Source organism: Arvicola amphibius, chromosome 6 (genome assembly GCF_903992535.2).
Source record: "Arvicola amphibius chromosome 6, mArvAmp1.2, whole genome shotgun sequence".
NCBI classification, from domain to species: domain Eukaryota; kingdom Metazoa; phylum Chordata; class Mammalia; order Rodentia; family Cricetidae; genus Arvicola; species Arvicola amphibius.
The window spans coordinates 43,009,504-43,026,667 of NC_052052.2; the positions used below are offsets into that span (position 1 = coordinate 43,009,504).

The 17,164-nt window shown below is 42.3% G+C and overlaps 1 protein-coding gene across 3 annotated transcripts in view; it reads right to left on the reverse strand.

Moving 5' to 3' along the window:
- Positions 1–17,164, reverse strand: part of Fyb2 (FYN binding protein 2) — a 104,091-nt gene that overhangs the window by 37,009 nt on the left and 49,918 nt on the right. For all 3 annotated transcript variants that reach the window (XR_005285875.1, XM_038334187.1, XM_038334188.2), the window contains exon 5: positions 970–1,070. Coding sequence is in view for 2 of the 3 variants with exons in the window: in XM_038334187.1 (XP_038190115.1) it covers positions 970–1,070 (101 nt within the window). In the remaining variant the exon portion in view is untranslated. The remainder of the gene's footprint in view (positions 1–969; positions 1,071–17,164) is intronic.

Genomic DNA, 17,164 nt, shown 5'->3' on the forward strand with positions numbered 1-17,164 from the left:
ACCTAAGTCCTCTTGTCTATACAGCAACTATTGAGCCAGAAGACCATCTGGAGCCTCCTTCCAAGGGAGATAAGCTCCCCCTAAGTGAGATGCAGCCTAGGTTTATGGGAATGGGCGTGGAGTGTCCGGACAGGCTGAGTCTGTTCTATACTACTGCTCCGCCACACATACTCGGGGCACCATGTACAGCTCAACCTCTCTAACCTTCAGTCTCCTGTTGCTTGCTGTCAGGGGTGGAAGCTTTCAATCCACAGATATCCGCACAGAGGACCAGGCAGAGAGATACAATCCATAGTGCTGGCTCTGTAAGCCCCGGTAGTTACTGTAGCACTAACGTTTATGGCTTCTGTAGAGAACTGGATGATGCTGTCGGTAGAACAAAGACACTGAACCTTGCAGTAATGAGTCTCTTTCTTGTTCCTTTCCGCCGAGAGTCTCCATTGCACAAAGCATGCTGAGCATCGCCAGAGGCTGGAGGATTTAGCTCAGGACTGAGGCAATACCTTATCAAGCCCTCTTTCTTAATTAGATGGAACACCAAGTCTAATTCTCGGGGCGTGTCATCTCTTTCTCCGCACACCGAGTAACTTCACGGAGGCTATGATTAGCTTAGCGAGGTGAGATTTCCTTAAGAGAAGTGAGAAAAATTGGATCACAGTGTCTTGGCTTTTCCTCCTACACACCTACAAAGGGCAAAGCAGTTAAGATGACCGGAGATGAAAAGAGATGGCAGAAAGGAAGAGGTCCAGAGTAGGAGTTATTTATCAGGAGTCTGGATCAGTGCTGATGCCCAGCTGGACTGAAATACATTGCTAAGAGACAAGATATGGGAGAAATAAAGAGGAACTACGGCGGCAGGGCAGAATGGATGCGACAATCTTAACGTATCATTAGCTATAGGGAAAATGCCGTCTTGACACATTTCCACTCCTCACAGGGCTATACTGTTAATTGGCTTAGCAGACTTACCATCAGTAGTTTCTCCTGCAGCACACGGGTTAATGGAGTTGCTAGATTGACTCAGATACGAAATTGTTGTGTCATAATTATGTGGTTCTTCCAACTCGGTCCTGAGAAGGATCAAAGAGGAAAAGGTGACTTAAACTAATGCATTTCTTGACTGCGGCCAGGGAGACAGGCAGGCTAATGGCGGATCTTCACCTCCCCTCCTCTGCTCCAAGTTCTGCCCCCAGCTCTGTAGCAGCCACCTGCTGCAGTCTCTCTTCCCTCCCTGTTCCCATTCCCAGGGGACTAAGCCGGTTGTGGTGGACCATCCTCCTACCCTCTTTCCTGTGGATCACCTCAGCACCCCTTCTTAGTGTCCTCCTCATTGCTAAGAGTCAGCTCCCAATACCTGAGCACATTTTACCTAGAACTCTCCCACAAGAGAGCACATCTACCAGGATGCCAGAAGAATTTCCTACCAGGAACCACAGCCACCATACCCCTCCTAAGAACCAGAGATGGCAACAGAGACCAAGGAGCAAAATACCCACCCAACAAACACAAGATCAGATATCAGCATCTAGAATTATAATCTTTCCAAACCCGGATGCCTAGAAGCCAGCATTATAAAACAGTAACAGCCAGGACAATATGTCTCCGCTAGATGCCAGCAACCCCACCACAGCAGGCCCTGAGTATTACAACAAGACTGAAGGACAAGACAAAGACATTAAAATAGCCATTACGAATGTGATAGAGGTCCTTAAAGAGGAAATGACTAAATCTCTTAAGGAAATCCATGAAAAGACAAACAGTAGAAAGAAAAGAATAAAATAAAACAGTTTAAGACCTGCAAGTGAAAATAGAATCAACAAAGAAAACCAAGGGAAATCTGGAGATGAAAAATTTCAAATTTAGGACCTTAAATAGTAACTGCAGAGGCAAGCCTCACTGATAGAATACACGAGATGGAAGAGAAATCTCAGGCATTGAAGACGCCATAAAAGAAATGAATACCTCTGTCAAAGAAAGTGTTAAATCTAAAAAATTTCTGTCACAAAACATCCAGGAAATTTGGGACACTGTAAAGAGACCAAACCTAAAATTATTAGGAAGGAGAAGATGCACAGGTCAAAAACCCAGAAAATATTTTCAATCAAATCATAGAAGAAAATTTCCCTAACCCAAAGAGAGAGATGTCTATGAAGGTACAAGAAGCACACAGAGCATCCAATAGATTGGACCAAAAAAAGATAATCTCCACGGTACATAGTAATTATAACACCAAATGTACAGAAGAAAGAATATTAAAAGCTGCATAGAAAAAGACTAAGTAATATACAAATTAAATTTATATATAACATATACATATTACATATAATACATATACATATTACATCTGACTTCTCAGTGTAGACTCTAATAGCCAAAAAGGCCTGGACAGATGTCTAAGAGACCACAGATGCCAGCCCAGACTTCTATACCCCTCAAAACTTTTTTAAACACATTGATGGAAAAACAAGACATTCCATGATGAAAGCCAAATTTAAGCAATATCTATCTATAAATCCAGTCCTATGGGAGGTGCTAGAAGGAAAACTCCAACCTAAAGAGGTTAGCCACAGCCAAGAACACACAAAGAATAATCTCAGATCAACAAATCAAAAGAAAGAAAACACACACATACACTGTTCATTGAAATCTCTCAATGTCAATGGCCTCAATTCCTCAATAAAAAATGCAAACTCACAGTATGGACAGGAAAACAGGATCTAACTTCTGCTCAGTGACAGCTACTGCCTGACCTATGATGGGATCTAGAAAATATCTGCACACTCTCCCTCTCCCAAGGGAATGAGCAAGAAAGCTTTCTCTTTGTGGCTGCAGAGCTGGACTACTTGGCCAGAGAAAACCAGTAGCTCAAAACCCAGCACTGAGGACAGGTATGGGGTCATTCAGCCTCTGTGCAGCAGTGATTTGATCCTGACCCTGGAACTTGAAATCCGGATCCTCCTTATATGAACTAGAGTCTCTACTGTGACTGTCTTGGAAGACTGCATGTGGATTAGATAGCTAGCACTGTGGTTCTGGAGAGCTGGGATGCAGCAGATTGAAATCCAAAGTTCTTGGATGTCTCTTAATTTTTTCCCCCAGCCTGGATTTCTCTTCATAGCCCTGGTTGTCCTGGAACTTGCTCTGTAGAACAGGCTGACCTCGAAATCAGGAGATCTGCCTGCCCCTGCCTTTATGGTGCTGGGATTAAAGGTGTGAACCACTACTGCCCAGATGAATTTTTTTTAAGTTTTAAAATTATATTTGTTTTGTCTCTGTGTGAAAGAGAACACACAGGTCACATCATACGGGTGGCCATCAAAAGACGACAGGAACTGGTTCTCTCCTTCTACCACAAGGGACTTAGGGATCAAACTCTTGGGGTCAGGCTTCTAGGCAAGGACCTGTTCTGTGGAGTCACCTTACCAGCCCCATAGCTCCCCCCAAGCCATGTATAAGCCTCTTCTATATGTGATCTAATGTCACTTTGACTTGGCCAGTAGGAACATTAGAAAACATTAACTTGACCAACCACCAATGTCTACTGCCCCCAAACCTAACACTGCCAACATGTAACATCTGATCTCTATAGCAGAGACTTCCTTGCTTTGCTTTAACCCACGGTGGCCCCCTCAACATACATGGCAAATGTATTGATCATGACTTTTCTTTGTTCTAGGTCTATAAAAGTTTCATGTAACTGATTCCTCGAGGAGAAATACCATTTGGGGCAACGCACACCCACATCCCTAAGGCTGTACTCATTCATATGTGGCTCATAGTAAACTCTCTCTTGCTCCCTTTGGAGTGAAAGGTGAGTTTGCACTGTACTGTAAAGCAAATCTGGTGTACCTGGACAGAATATTTCCATGTCCACAGCATCTAAGCTTCCAAAGTAGACAATCCACACTTAGAAGAAGCTTACTGTTAAAACCCGAAAACTACAGGAGAATGTGAGCCATCATAGAACAATCAGAAAAGGTGAGCAACAGGGCAAGTAAATTTACGAAAGTATGCTTAGAGTATTTGGAGAAATTAAGTGAATAGTAACTATGAGGTAAAAACATGAGATCCCAAAAATGAGGACTCTACATACTTATGGACGAGAGAAAGGAGTTATAGAAATCAGAAAGAAAATTCTTCTGTATGTGTACATGTGTGTTCATGTGAATGTGGGTCTCTTGCATGTGCCTGAATATGGAAGCCAATTGTCAACCTTGGCCATCTACGCTGCTTATTGAGACAGAGACTCTCACTTGGTCCTGAACACAATGGCTAGGCTAAACTGGCAGACAAGAGATTGCCCTGTCTTGAGATTACAAGTATGTACCACCATGGCTGGGTGGGTGTTTTATGTAGTTCTGGGGGGTTGAATTGGTCTCCATGCTTACAAGGCAAGCCCTTTGCTGACTGAGCCATTTCCCCAGCCCACAAATATAATTCCTGAGATTAATAAGGTAAATTAATGTGGGAGTACAATGGTGAGCTAGAAGCTGTCTTCACATGACTTGGTTAAGGCTAAGAGTGAGCACAAGATAGAACAGACTCTATTTCAAACAGAGGAAGAGTGTTGGAAATTCCCAAAGGCAATGATAAACTAGCTGAAAAGCAGAACTAAAAAGACCAGCTGCTGGCCAAAAAGAAGCCAAGTAGAACATGGCTTCCTGGAGGGGGAGGGGCAGCAGGAACACCATCCAAAGGAAGCCATGTGGTACCGGTTTACAGAGAATGACAGTGTTACCTGCAGAACAAGCCCACAGTTGTCAGCTGCTTCAAACCCAGGTGTAGACTTTGGTCAGGCATCAGTTCCTCTGGCAGCTGGGTCAGCAGTAGAAAAGAATTGCACTGTCACCCTGTGTGACTAGGAGGGCAGTGGATGGGCACCATCATGAGAGGGAGACTACTGTTCAAAGCCGAGCTACCCAGCTGGCAAGGTGGCTCAGGGGTTAGCAGCACCGGCTCTCCTTCCGAGGACCTGGGTTTTATTCCTACATCACATGCTGACTTGCATCTGTTAACTTCAGTTCTAGGGGATCTGATGCCCTCTTCTGGCTTCCGTGGGCACCAGGCATACATGCAAGTAAAACACTCATGTATATAAAATTAAATACAAATAATAAAACTGAGATATCTTGGGTGCCAGAAAACAGGGAGCAGCTACCAGTGAGAGCGCCTGTGTTTAACCTGGTGGAGTCAGACACACACACACGCACACACGCACACACACTGGGGGAAGGGTGGACAAAGATTTCAGAGCAGTATTTTAAGTTGTGGAGATCTCAGTACTGAGTTCCCTCCCATATCCCCAGTGTACCGTGACACACTTCTACGGAGAACACCAGCCACCCCAAAGGACTCAATCTGGGGAGATCCAAAAGGGTAGAAGAACCTGTCCAGTTCACAACCCTGAAGCCAAGTGTGGTCAGCAGAGGGCCCTGTACACAAAGGAGGGGAGATCCTAAGTGAAGTCAGCTCCAGCAGACATTGGACACATGGTCAGAGCTGGCTTGACATAACAGAGCAAACTCCATGTCTGTGCGGCAGGTGCATTAACCACTCAGCCCCTATTAACTTGGTTAAGAGAAAGTTTCAGAAAATAGAAACAAGGCTAAATTACTAATTTAAAGAGACTAGTATAATTTTCACATAAAAACAATATAATCAAATAATAAAAAATTGGAAGAGTTCAAATCTCACTTAAAAAGATTCAATCCAGCCCTGTCTTTGAAGTCCTATAAAAGTGAATTAATATGCATTAAAAGTATCTCAAGAACAAATGAATTTATTTCAAGATCACAAGAATGTCTCAACCTCAGAGACTGTACCACTCTAATTATCACAATTTTAATAGAAAAAAAAATCAGGTTTTAATGAATGCAAAAGAGTATTCCCCAAAGTTAAACTTAACTGGATCAATCTCCAAACAAATACCATATTTTACTGACAAAGTAAGTATAACAAAGAGTTAACATCTGCATAAAATCTATCAGGAACTTCAGGAATAGGGAAAAAAAGGAGAGCCCGTGGAAAATTGGACAAAATCATTATGGTCACCAGAGAAAAGTCAATGTGAAGAGCACACAGAACTAAACCTTAAACTCACAGTAAACAGGGAAATTTAGTTCACACACTCAGATCAGCAGGAATCCACGCTTGAGAACACCACTGCATTTGGTGGGCAAATTGAAAACTGAGAAATATCGTATTTTATATTATTTGGGAAAGACTTGGCACAACCTTTACGGAAGACAATACATCAAAATCTGGCTGAAGTTGTTTAGTTGCTATTATTTAGCAATTCCGTTCCTTGGTAAACAAAATGGCTTTGGGGAGCTCACTTGGATCCATCTCGATGCGGCATTGTTTCGTATGTGAAGTTTGAAGCCAGATCAGCCACTCCCCAGGGAGCAATCCATGACCAACGTGAGATGCTCCTTGCATGGAATATGATAGCAATCACAATTCACAGGCCTAGGATGCCGGCATCTACTTAGAAGACTGCTTTTTCTAAACAAGCCCTGGAAGGCAGAACAACCTCCTGTTTATACAAAAATTCCAAGTTCTATTTGAACAAATATGTGAATTTGTAGTTTCAATATAAGAAACATCTCTATGGACCCACTCCTAAATCCATGAGGCGCGTGGCTCTATAGGAGAGCAGTACAGCCATGGAGCGAGCCAAAGGGGGCCCCAGCCACATCAAGTGCGAAGAGACGGGAGGAGAAACCACCACACATTCCTTCTACCACACAACGGAGGTCGTCACAGTCCGGTATTCTGGCTTATTTTTCCCATCCACGTATGGATTCACATGAGCCACAGGAAATGAAAGGGGGGCATCTCTTTCCCGCTGTTTCCTCTATGTGATATCACAAGCACATTCCATCCACAGATTTTCCCTCATTCGACAACTTGACTATTTTCTTATTTTTGTATTATGCTTTTAGAAATTTAACTTATTTTTACTTTTATTTGTGTGTATGTAAATGCACCTGCATACAGCTGCCTATGGAGGCCCAAAGACAGTGTCGGATCCCCTGGAGCAAAGTTACAGTAGTTGTTAGCTGGCTGACCAGTGTGCTGCGAACAGAACGAGGCCTCTGGAAGAGCAGCAAGTGCTCTCTTAACTCCTGAGCCATCTTTACTTTTCCTCCTGGTCTTTATTTGTATATTCTCTATAATGTTTTTAAAGGTACAGGACCAGTTCCATCTTGCTGAAAAAGAAAAATGATAAACTCTAATGCTTTGGGGACTTTTTCTTTCAGATTCTTGTTCATCCCTCCTGCGGGAGATAATTGAGAAAAACTCTGCTAAATTAAAGGTTGTGGTAGGTATCTCATGCTCTAATGCCTTAATGATCTCCTCAGATAAATGGGAAATTAACCTTATTAATAAGAAACAGTTTGTGGAGGAATTGAAAGAGGATATCTAATCAATTCCTGGCACAGATTTTTGTCAGAAATGAGTAAGTATCTAGCTTTAGATGGTGATAAAGGATTTTAACCTCTTCTAAGAAGAGAGCGGGAGGAGAAAGAGGAAGAAGAGGAGGAAGAAGAAAAGGACTAGGAGGAGGAGGGGTAGCAGCAGCGGCAACATCCTTCAGATCAGTTTACAAGCACTATTTACAGGTCCATATTCAGGAAAGAGAAACTGTGGGCAACACTTAAATTCCCTCCCTTGCTAAGAATATCTTTTCTGAATTTTTCTAGGACATTGGAGCTAGGTCTAAGATCCACCTCAATTTTATACAGTGTGGATCAATATCAAGAACTTGAACAAGTAATAACTCACTATGATTTGATTTATTTATCTCCACATTTATGGAAAATGCCCCCAGAATGGTAGGAGCATGGAGAGGCTGCATAGCAGTCCGTTCAGGGGTGTGCCTCTTCTTGAGAGGCAGTTCGAAAACCCTGGACAAACAGCTTAAACTTCTATTGTCCACTCTGCAAAATACCAATAATAGAATATCCTTTACAGCTATAGTGTGATTATTGAATGAAATGTTTCCCCTGTGCAGAAGGGGGCCACAAAGGCATTTTAGCGATATTGCATTGGTAACGTTGTATTTTAAGTGCTGTTCTGGGGTGTCTTTTAAAGTTCCTTTATTACAGATATGACGTTAAATTTCACACCTTCTTATGGTGAAGCGCTCATAATTTAAATTCGGCATCATAAAGTTTTAGTATTCCTTTTATTATTTTCTGTGCATTGGTGTTTTGCCATGGGTATCAGGTTCCTTGGAACTGGAGTTACAGTTAATTGTAGGCTGCCTTTGCAGGAAATTGAATCCATGTCCTCTGGAAGAACAGCCAGTGCTCTTAACTGCTGAGCCATTTCTCCAGCCCAGCTTTAATGTGTCTTAATGATGTCTTCATCATGATTATATTTTCTCCAAGAAGCAACAATAGCCTCTTCCCTGCAATGTGAATGTTAAGGATGGCTGAAGAAAGTAGAATTTTCTGGATTTTGTTTAGACCCTGGAATCTTATCGTCAGGCTATGAATCTGAACAGGGATCTCAAAAGACACAATAGACCTGATAAAGAACTATCTTGGCCAGCCACTCTGGCCAGGGAAGCAGGCATTGCCTGTTCCCTCTCTCCTACAATCTAATCCTGAGTCTCATCACAGTCATCTCTGTAACAGAGCACCTGCTGTAGCCTTCCCTCCCTGGCTTCCCCACCTCCAGTCTCCAGTGGATCACACAGATCTTTTGCTCCAACCTTCCCATCCACTGCTCTTGTTATCCCAGCCCCCAACTCCAGGTAGCGTTCCTCGGGAATCCACCCGTCAAGCCTGATGGAGAAGCAAGCAGGTCAGTGGAACAGGTAGGTGAGCTTCAGATCTTCACTCTGCCTCTACTTCTCCAAATCCCATCCCCAAGCGTCATCCCAAACTCTGCAGCAGACCACCTACGTGGCCTCTCCTCATTCTCTGCTCCATTTACCAGAGACTAAGCAGATCCCTCCTGTGGACCATAGCAGCCAACCCCTTCTTAATCCCTCCCCATTCCTAAGTGTCCGCTCCTAATACCTAGAAATACATTTTGCCTGGAACCCCCAGTGGCCACACCTGGACCAATCTCAAAAGAATTCCCTACCAAGCAACACACAGTCACCACACTCTCCTAACAGGAAGAGGAAAGCAACACAGGTCTAGGGGGAGAAAAACCACCCAACCAACAAAGGCAAGATCAAAGAAACAGTAACAGCCAGGACAACATGTCTCCCCTAGAGCCTAGCAGCCCCACCACGACAGACCCTGAGAATTTCAACACTGCTGAAGCACAAGAGAAAGACAGCTTTTATGCATATGACAGAGGGCCTTAAAAGAAGCGGATCCCTAAAGAAATCCATGAAAGCACAGTGGAAGGAAGTGAAGAACACAATTCAAGACCTGAAAATGGAAACAGAATCAACAAAGAAAACTGAAAGAAATCTGGAAAAGAAAAATTTAGGAACTTGAATAGGAACCTGAGAGGCAAACCTCACCAAACAGAATATAAGATATGGAAGAGAAAAATTTCAGGCACTGAAGGCATAATAGAAGAAATAGATTCTTCCGTCAAAGAAAATGTTAAATGCAAAAAAAAAAAAAAAAAAAAATCCTGGCACAAAACTTCCAAAAAATCTGAGACCCTATGAAGAGACCAAACCTAAAATCATAGAAGAAAAATTTCCTAATCCAAAGAAAAAGATGCCAGTCAAAGTACAAAAAGCATTCAGAACACCAAATAGATTGGGCCAGAAAAGAAAGTCCTCTTGCCACATAGTAATCAAAACATTAAACACATAGGACAAAGACAAAATATTAAAATCTGCAAGGGGAAAAGCCCAAGTAATATATAAAGGTAGACTTAATTATAGACCTAGTAAAGACCTATTAGACTCCTCAGTGTAGACTTTAAAAGCCTGAAGGGCCTGGACAGATGTTCTACAAACTTTAAGAGACCACAGATGCCAGCCCAGACTTCTATACCTAGGAAAACTCAGTCAGAACAGATGGAGAAAATAAGACATACCATGATAAAAACCAAATTTAAGCAATATCTATCTATAAATCCAGGGCTAGAGTAGGAACACTCCAACCTAAAAAGATTAACCACAGTCAATAACATACAAGGAATAAATAATCCCAGATCAGCAAATCAAGAGGGGAAACACACACACACACACACACACACACACACACACACACACCACACCACCACCAAATAACAGAAATTTTTAAAAAAGCAAAGCATTGCTCATTGCTAACTCTCAACATCAGTGATCTCAATTTTTGAATAAAAAGACACAGACTAATAGTATGGACTGGAAAACAGGATCCATCCTTCTGTTGCATCCAAGAAACACACCTTAACATCAAGGATAGACATCACCTAGAAATAAAAGAATGGAAAAAGATATTCCAAGCAAATGGACCTAAGAAGCCAGTTGTTATAGACAGTTTAATATTTGAGAAAATAGACTTCAAACCAAAACTAATCAGGAGAGAAAGGGAAGGACACTACATGCTCATCAAAGAAAAGTAACCCAAGAGGACATCGCAATTCTTAACATCTGTGCACCGAACACAAGGGCATTCAAGTTTATAAAGAAACACTATGACAGCTTAGATCACAAACTGACTCTCACACACTGATGGTGAAAACCCCATTCTCATCAATAGACAGGCCATCCAAACAAAACTTCTCAGAGAAATGCTGGAGCTGATGCTACAACCAAAATGACCCAACAGACATCTACAGTGCATTTACCCCAGAAACAAGAGTACCCCTCGCCACCTCACGGCACTTTCTCCAAAACGGGTCACATACTGGGACACAAAGGCTCAACTGATAATCGATAAAATAAAAAAAAAATTAATTCAAAAAAATCAATGAAACAGAGTTGGTTCTTTGAGAAAAATCAATACAAATGACAAATCCCACGGCAAATTAAAAGGCTGAGAGAGAAGATCTAAATTAACAAAATTAGAAATGAAAGGGGGCATAACAAAAAGACACTGAAGAAATTCAAAGAATCAGAAGGACACACCTTAAGAACCTGTACTCCAACTAATTGGAAATCTGAAAGAAATGGATAATTTTGTCCATATATACCACTTACAAAAGTTAAATAAAGACCAGATAAGCCATGATGGAGAAGTGTCTATGTGTTAATTTCATTGGTTAATAAAGAAACTGACTTGGCCCTTTAATAGGACAGAAAATTAGATAGGCAGAGTAAACAGAACAGAATGCTGGGTAGAAGGCAGTGAGGCAGATGCTTCAGGCAGTCGCCATATGCAGTTGCCATGCCTCTCCTCTCTGAGATAGATGCAGGTTAAGATCTCTCCTGGTAAACCACCACCTCATGGTGCTACACTGATTACTAAATATGGGTTAATTAGCCAATAAGAGGCTGAAACTAATGAGCCAGGCAGTGTTTAAAAGAATACAGTTTCTGTGTAATTATTTCGGGTGTAAAGCTAGCCAGGTGGCGGGACACAGCCCCACTGCTCCATCTACAAAGCCATTTAAACAGATTTATAATCCCTAGTGAAATAGAAGCAGTCATTAAAAGTCTCCTAACCAAAACCAAAAATAGGCCAGATGGTTTTAGTGTAGAATTCTATCAGACTTTCAAAGAAGAGTTAATACCAATACTCCTCAAATCATTCCATAAAATAGACACAGAACGAACATTGCCTAATTCATTTTATGAGGCCAGTTACCCTGATACCCAAACCCTATAAAGAAAACAAAGAGAAAGAATTACAGGCCAATTTCTTTTATAAACATAGATGCAAAAATTCTCAATAAAATACTTGGATTCAATAGAATCCAAGAACTCATCAGAAAGATCATCCACCATGATCAAGTTGGCTTCATCCCAGAGATGCAGGAATGCTTCAACATATGTAAAATGATAAATATAATCCATCATACAAACCAACTGAAAGATAAAAACACCACATGACCACCTCATTTAGATGCAGAAAATGCCTTTGACAAAATCTAATACCCCTTCCTGATAAAGGGATACAAGGGACATACCTAAACATAATTAAAACAGTTTGCAGTAAGCCAATAGGTGGTGTCAACTTAAATGGCGGGAAATTGAAAGAAATTCCACTAAAATCAGGAACAAGACAAGATTTCCCACTTTCTTCACACCTACTCAGTATTGTACTTGAAGCCTTAGCTAGAGCAACAGGGCAACTAAAAGAGACCAAGGGGATACAAATCAGAAAGGAAGATGTCAAAGTACTTTTATTTTTAGTTGAATTTTTATATTCATTTGTATGATGGTATACAAAAGTAACCCTAAAATTCCATCAGTAAACTTTTACAGCTGATAAATACTTTCAGCAAAGTAGCTGAACACAAAATTAACTCACAAAAATCATGACAGACTGAGAAAGAAATCAGGAAAGCAATGCATTTCATAATAGCCCTAAATCTTATAAAATGTCTTGGGGTAACGCAAACCAAGCAAGAGAAAGTCTTGTATGTTAAACACAGTAAAAATGGCCACCCTACCAAAAGCAATATACAGATTTAATGCAATCCCCATCAAAATTCCAACATAATTCTTCACAGTTCTTGAAAGGACAATTGTCAGCTTCATACAGACACAGAAAATCCAGGATGGCTAAAACAATCCTGAATAATAAAATGCCTGCTGGGGGTATCACCATCCCCTACCTCAAAATGTACTCAACACTATAGTAATAAAAACAGCATGGTACAAGAACAAAAACAGACAAGTTGATGAATCTAATTGAAGACCTAGATACAAATCCATACACTTATGGACATATAATTTTAAAAAAGAAGTCAGAAATATACACTGAAAAAACAGCATCTTCAATAAATAGTGCTGGTCAAACTGGAATACTACATGTAGAAGAAAGCAAATTGATCCACACTTATCCTATATACAAAACTCAACTCCAAATGGATCAAAGGCCTCAATATAAATCCAGATACACTGAACCAAAGAAGAGAAAGTGGGGGAATATTCTTGAACTCACTGGCACAGAAAAAGAACAGAACACCATTAGCACAGGCACTAAGATCAAGAATTAACAAATACAACCTCACGAAACCAAAAAGCTGCACAGAGAAGGACACCATCCTTCACACAAAGTGACATCTTAAAAATGGAAAAAGATTTCTATCAACTATACATTTTATGGAGGGCTATTATCTAAAATATATAAGGAACTCAAAAAACTAGATGCAAAACAAACAAATAACCCTACTTTGAGATTCCTTTTACTCTAGTCAGAATTGAAAAAAAATCAACAAAACAACAGGGAATGTGGGGGAAGCAGAACTCTCATTTAGTGTTGCTGGGATTGAAAACCGGTGTAGTCGCTCTGGGAATACGTATGGAGCATTCTTTAAAAGCTATAAATAAGTCTACCAATCTACCAAATGACTCCCCTCTGCCACTCCTTGGCATATGTCCCAAGGGCTTGACATCCTACTCCAGAGATACTTGCTCAGTCACGTTCAATGGTTGCTCTGTGCTCTGTTCACAATAGCGGGAAAGTGGAAACAACCTAAGTGTCCGTCAACTGACAAATGGATGACAATACAGTACATACACACAATGGAGTGCCATTCAGCTGCCCATAAAAACGAAGTCATGAAGCACATGGGTTATTAGGCAGGAGGAGAGAAGATCACACTGGGTAAAGGTAACCCAGACTCAGACAAAGAAACCCTGTGTTCTCTCTCATCTGGGCTTGCTGGCTCGAAATTTCCAGGTGTAAACATAGCACTCGGCCCTCATCAAAGGAGCTTCTCTTCACAATGGAGGTCATTACAGAAAATCAAAAACACGACTTGTCAAAACATAGAGAACACTGATGGGGTGGGTGCTCAGCCCCAGGATCCTGTGCCTCTCGGGCTCAGGGAACTTCATGGAAGCCGGAGCGGGAAGATTTCTGAGTCAGAGGCCTAGGACATCTGCCATGAGATTGTATCCCCTAGAAATTCCAATGAAGTTACACCCCGATACCTGGACAGTACGGCTGCCTAGCCCAGACCTGAGCAGGACAATGCCAATAGACTTGCTAACGTGGGGCTGCTGAGAGAGGGAGGACTGGTCCCTCCCAGGGATGAGCTTCCAGTGATTATCCAATAGGAATGGTCTGCCCTGAAATCCTAAATACAAACAAAACTAAATGGACTCAGAGGCTCTATTTCTATATTCATACATATGCAACAATAAAAGAAAGAAGACACCATGAATTTGGGACGGAGTGCAGGGGGAGGACTTGGGAGTAGTTGTAGGGTTAGGGTTAAGAGGGGGGAAAGGGTGCTATTAAGATCTAGAGCAAAGAGGACCCCCAGGGACTGACCAGACAGTTATCTAAGCTTAAGGAGAGAATGGTATATCTGCTGCAGATACAAAAGCTGGGGACCCCTGCAGTTCTCATCCAGTCAAGTCATACACTTTTATCCATGTTCTGTTTAAGGCAAGATATCTCCCAGGGTGCTATCAAGTTCCCAGACGCAAATGATCTGCCTGCGTCAGTGTCCAGCGGAGCTGAGATCACAGCACCTGGCTCTTTCTTTCGGCACAAACTGTATTCATTTAAGTTGTGTACTATTACCTAATTTAACTCTCTCAGCAGCACCATGGGGCATTTTGCAGATAAGGATACCTAGGCCTAGACTGCTGTGACATGGGGACCTGGGTCTCGAAGCCAGACTGCCTGATTGGCACATCTGATTTTCCTCTTTACTCTAAGTCTTTCTAGAAGCAAGGGAAAACCTGGAGAATAAAAACAATGAAGCACTGGTTGATGACGAGGAGCTTGTGGAGGGAACTTAGCTTAGGAGGGGCTTTTGAATAATAGTTTTCAAAAAGTTTGAGGCCGAGCCAACTGCCAGACAAGCTGAGTCTTCGGTAAGCCATCTGCACGGTAGATTCATGACAGGCAAGTCATCCTCGTGTTTGACGTTAACACCTATGAAACACGGCTGGACCGGTCATTACAGAGGCGCAGTGCATTCAGTGATGGTCTGTAAGTGACCTTCTGAATGCGCTCCTTTTGTCCTTGTGCAGTGCCCAAGCAGAGCCTCAGTCAAGCAGTGGCAGCTTCGGCAGAGTTAACAGAACACAGGGCTGCGAGTCCTAGGCGATCAATCAGCAGAGTACACAGAACACGGCTGCAAGACCTAGGCGATCAATCACTCAGACAAACTGTATCTGCGGTCCATATTTCAGGGTGTCTGCCCTGTGCGGCGCCATATATCTAACCCCACATGTCTTAGAGGAATCGAGGCCACCCTCTGAGTGAGCGGCAGGCTGTAATCAGGAGTCAGGTTCTGGTCCTCCCATTGCCTGCAGTATGGGGCCTTAATGGCTACAACCCTGCTGTGTCAAGCTAGACACAGACTGCTCTGTTAGGGTGATAGATTTTTATCCCACTGTTACAACCCTACAAGGTAGGATGGGATTTCACTAAACCCTATGCGAGGAATAAAATGGAAGTTTCGGGGATAGGAAAATTTTCTGACATTACATAGCTAGTACGTAGAGTCCAAGAATTCTAAAATCCAGGCTTTTATTCCCTTTATGGTCTCTTGTTGGGCACTGTGCCTCCCAGACTACCTAGCCCACAAGCTTCTGGGGGTTCTCCTGTCTCCACATCCCACCTTGCTGAAGGAACGGCAGGACTGTGGACACACACTATTGCAGCTGGCTTTTATGTGGGTTCTGGAAACCCACACTCTGGTCTTCATTCTCAAGTGGCAAGTGCTTTATTGACAAAGTCACATCTCCAGCCTAGGGAAGAATTTTTAACCCGGACATGGTGGTCCAGGCCAGCAATCTCAGCACTCAGGAAGTGGATGGGAGGGTCTCAAGTGCAAACCAGTTGATGTTACAATGTCTCAGAAGAGACACTGACTCCCTCTTCTTATTTATAGTGTTCTTATAAGATGTGGTGAACACAGGAAAAAAAAAACAAAGAATGGTAAATATAGTCTGGGTGCAATCGAGTCTCAGCTGAAGAACATGAGAGTTTACTGTTAAGTCAACACTCATTGAACAGCTATTACATGCAACAGCCCAGCCCATGTATGTATACCCTACGGCTACCCATTCTAATCATGTCAGATACCTACCATTCCCGCAGCCTATTGACTGCCCCGGTACTCTTTAAACATGGGACTACGCTCCCTGCAGTATCACCAATGCCTCTTCTCAAACTCCATTCTCTGTAAGAAACCTACTAATGCCGTAATCTTTTACCCTCCTATAATCTCCTCTCAACATAGCACCTAGAATAATGTAGAAATATAATCTAGATGCATTCCTATGATTCTTTAAAGGCCTCCTATTTTCTATAAAAGAAAAAAAAAACAATGATAAAACAATCCTAGTGGTCTAGGAGAGTGGTTCATTTTGTAAAGTGCTTGAAGCACAAAAAGGAGGACCTGAGTTCACAACACCGGCACTCATAAAAAAGCCAGGTGTGGCAGAAAATGCCTGCAATCCCAGCACTATGGAAGCAGAAACAGGATCCCTGGGGCTTGCAGGCCAGCCAAGCTAGGGGAAGAGTAAGCTGCAGTTTCTACGAGACACCCTTGTAGTCATATTTTGTTTGTGATCTAGCTTAAAGATCAGAGTGCAGAGCTAAGTCACTAGAGAGCCATAGAAGCCAGGTAGTAGTAGCACACACCTTTAATCCCAGCACTCAGGAGACAGAGGCAGATGATTTCTGTGAGTTCAAGGCCACCCTAGGCTCCACTAGGTTGAATCTGACTGAAAGAGAAACAGAGCTCACACAAAGGTGATCCCAGCACTTGGGATCCCACGTCTTTAATCCCAGCACTAGGGAGGTGGAGACAGGAGTGATATGGCTGGGCAGAGAGAGGAGCTCAGTGCAGTCAGCCTTAGCATTCCCTCTGAGCATTCAGTCTGGGAACTTGTAGAGACAAGTCCTCATTCAGTCTGAGGATTTCGTAGAGGTGAGAACTAGTAACCAACTGCTCTGCTTCTCTGAACTTTCAGCATCCACCCCTAATATCTGACTCTGGGTTTTTATTGTTAAGACCAATTAGAACTTATGCAACATACCCTGGCTCAAAAAGTAAGGTGGAGAGCAACTGAGGAATGCATGTGCCATTGACACCTGGTCCCCATACACATGTGCAT